The sequence below is a fragment of the Nicrophorus vespilloides genome, unplaced genomic scaffold, assembly GCF_001412225.1.
Source record: "Nicrophorus vespilloides isolate i.1.1-1 unplaced genomic scaffold, Nicve_v1.0, whole genome shotgun sequence".
In the NCBI taxonomy this organism is placed as follows: Eukaryota; Metazoa; Arthropoda; class Insecta; order Coleoptera; family Silphidae; genus Nicrophorus; species Nicrophorus vespilloides.
This window is the reverse complement of record NW_017099681.1, coordinates 13,030-15,749: the sequence shown is the minus strand read 5'-3', so window position 1 is coordinate 15,749 and position 2,720 is coordinate 13,030. Positions and strand designations below refer to the sequence as shown.

General features: G+C 34.9%; 1 protein-coding gene across 1 annotated transcript; it reads left to right on the top strand.

The window, feature by feature from the left end:
- Positions 1 to 859: 859 nt before the first annotated feature.
- Positions 860 to 1,960, top strand: LOC108565189 (guanine nucleotide-binding protein subunit alpha homolog). Its single transcript, XM_017924502.1, has 2 exons — positions 860 to 1,514; positions 1,575 to 1,960. Exons 1-2 carry the CDS (start codon positions 860 to 862, stop codon positions 1,958 to 1,960), a joined length of 1,041 nt encoding a protein of 346 aa, XP_017779991.1.
- Positions 1,961 to 2,720: the final 760 nt, after the last annotated feature.

Genomic DNA, 2,720 nt, shown 5'->3' with positions numbered 1-2,720 from the left:
ATTAATTTACTTATCTGGGACTTCTCTTCTCATCGTCACTCGTTCGAAACGTCGCTCGTTAAGCGAGTCATTTTTCTTACAATTCATTTTGCTCGTTAGGCGATGTTCTACTTTATAGTAAGATCCGAGTATTAATTGCTAAATAATGCTGTAATAGTGTACATTACATAAATCAAATGTGTTTAAAAATAATAGTAAGAGAATTACATAGAATATAAATTAAAATTAATTAGAAGTTATCGTTTCGCCTGTTGTTGAAGTATTAAATTTGATACATTTAGCAGTTTAACAACCCTTGAACAATACTTACTCAAATTAAATCAATCATTGCGGCAACAAGAACGTTTTACATAACAAACAATAAAATGAACAGTTAACCGTAGAGCAAACAACAGCAATCGTTTCGTTGGTTTGCGTTGTCACTGTGTTAATTATTGAAGAGTGCAACGTATTAATCAGTAATTAGGAATTGTTGTGCAGTCGCAAATCGCAAATTTAGTGGATGTCCTGCAAAATCGGTCTCGAATCTCTAATCAATGCGCAATAATTTACGATTTGCATTTAATCCGGTGGAACAGCCACTAAATTTCATCACGTAATCACGCCGCATTCATACCTGGAACTACAACAATAACATCTCCAGTTAATGACATCCCTAAGCAAACAATAAATGCTTTCAAAAACAAAGCAATAAAATAATAAAACTCGTATATTTCTCGGTAAAGAAAGCTACAGTTTCGGACAGTGATAAAAAAGCAATTAATTCCGCATTTTGAAATTGAAATAATATTTTTGTAAGTACACTTTTTTTTTTTGGTATATAAAGTGAATGACGGTTTTGCAATTTTCAGTCTACGACATGTTTTGGATGAGAGAGTATTGCTGCCTTTACGAATCGAAGTCGTGCTTCGATGTGCATGAACAGAAGCATAAGAGCGCAAAGATTGACAGATTGCTAAGGATTGAGCGAAAGGAGCAAAAAAATCAAATTAAGATATTGCTATTAGGAGCTGGTGATAGTGGGAAATCGACGTTTCTGAAGCAGATGAAGATCATTCACAACATCCATTTCGAGGATAAGGAAATCAGAGAGTACAGGAGGATAATTTACGAGAACGTTGTCAGGGGAATGCAAACCTTGGTGGATGCTTGCGTTAAGCTGAAGATTCGGCTAGAGGATAATTACAATTACATAAATGGCCAAAATTTGATACAAACTGAGTGCAAAGACATGGAAATGCAGCAGTTCAGGAGTGTTGCCCCTTTACTAAACTGCCTTTGGAAGGACTCGGGTATCAAATTAGCTTTCACCAGGAGAAGGGAGTTTCAACTGGCCGATTCCGTCGAGTATTATTTAAACGACTTGGCAAGGATATCCAAGTACTCGTACTTGCCAAACTCTAAAGACATTTTGTTATGCAGAAAAACTACTAAAGGGGTGTCTGAAGTTAAGATCAACATAAATAACATTCCTTTTGTATTTGTCGATATTGGAGGACAACGAGCGCAGCGACGTAAGTGGCTGTAGTGCTTCGATTCTGTTAACGCCATACTCTTCATGGCATCGATCTCAGAATTTGACCAAATACTTATGGAGGATCGAAAAACTAACAGACTAGAGGAAAGCATTCAAATCTACGACACGATAATTAATAATAACATTTTTAGCAATATGCTCAAGATATTGTTTTTGAACAAGCACGATCTCCTTGTGAAGAAGATCGCAGATACTACCACAAACATTAGCTGGTATTATCCTAAGTACACTGGAGATCCGCATTCCGTTAAAGAAGTTGAAGTTTTTATTGCGGCCCTTTTCTCAGCCGTGAAGCGAGATCCTAGCAAAAAAGTCTTCCAGCATTTCACCTCAACCGTAGATACGGAGAATATGACTCACGTGTTTAGCTCCATTAAAGGTTCCATTCTGAACAAGAACGTCCAGAACTTTACAATACTATAAGCGTTTTCAGCTTATTTTCATATTTATTCATTGAAATTCATTTTGTAAAAAACATATTTCTTCACACATTTTTATTGACTCCCATTGCTTTATTATTGAATTTATATTTATTTTTAAATAAATTTATGCTTTAATTATTATGATATTTTAATATTTTTATTGTAATCGAATAAACTGAAAATCATATTTTATAAATAATGTTGCAATACGAATATCTCTATTGAGGAAACTCACAAAAGCGAATTCGAATATTGATCGCTAATCCTTTTAGTTTATTGCTGCATATCCTGGATATCAAAAAGACATCAATTCAAATATTCATGACACACTTTGTATCTTTGTAAAAAAAAAATACCTATTATACCTATTAATTTTAATAATAAATTATAGCATGCAGGTGATATTTCTTGTAATGTTGTAGAGAGAGGTAGAAAAATCTAATATATTAAGTCAATTATCGATCTTGTAGATTTTTTTTCGTACGGTTTACAACTGGGAGCTAAGGGTCGGACGAAATGAAATTCGCCGAGTCATCTTAAATGGCACGGAGCCGGATGATTAAAGTGGGAAATATGAAATGGAAAGGGCCTGAAGGGAGAACGGTGAAGTAAATACCGTCTGCCTGATGGATGGAATTACTTCGTTAATAATCGATCGATGCTTGGGGACAAGAAAAACAAACAACAACAGCAAGGACGACAATAACATCGACGCTATCTAATCCTCGACCCAAATGCTAAAACTGGAATGAAGAAGAACC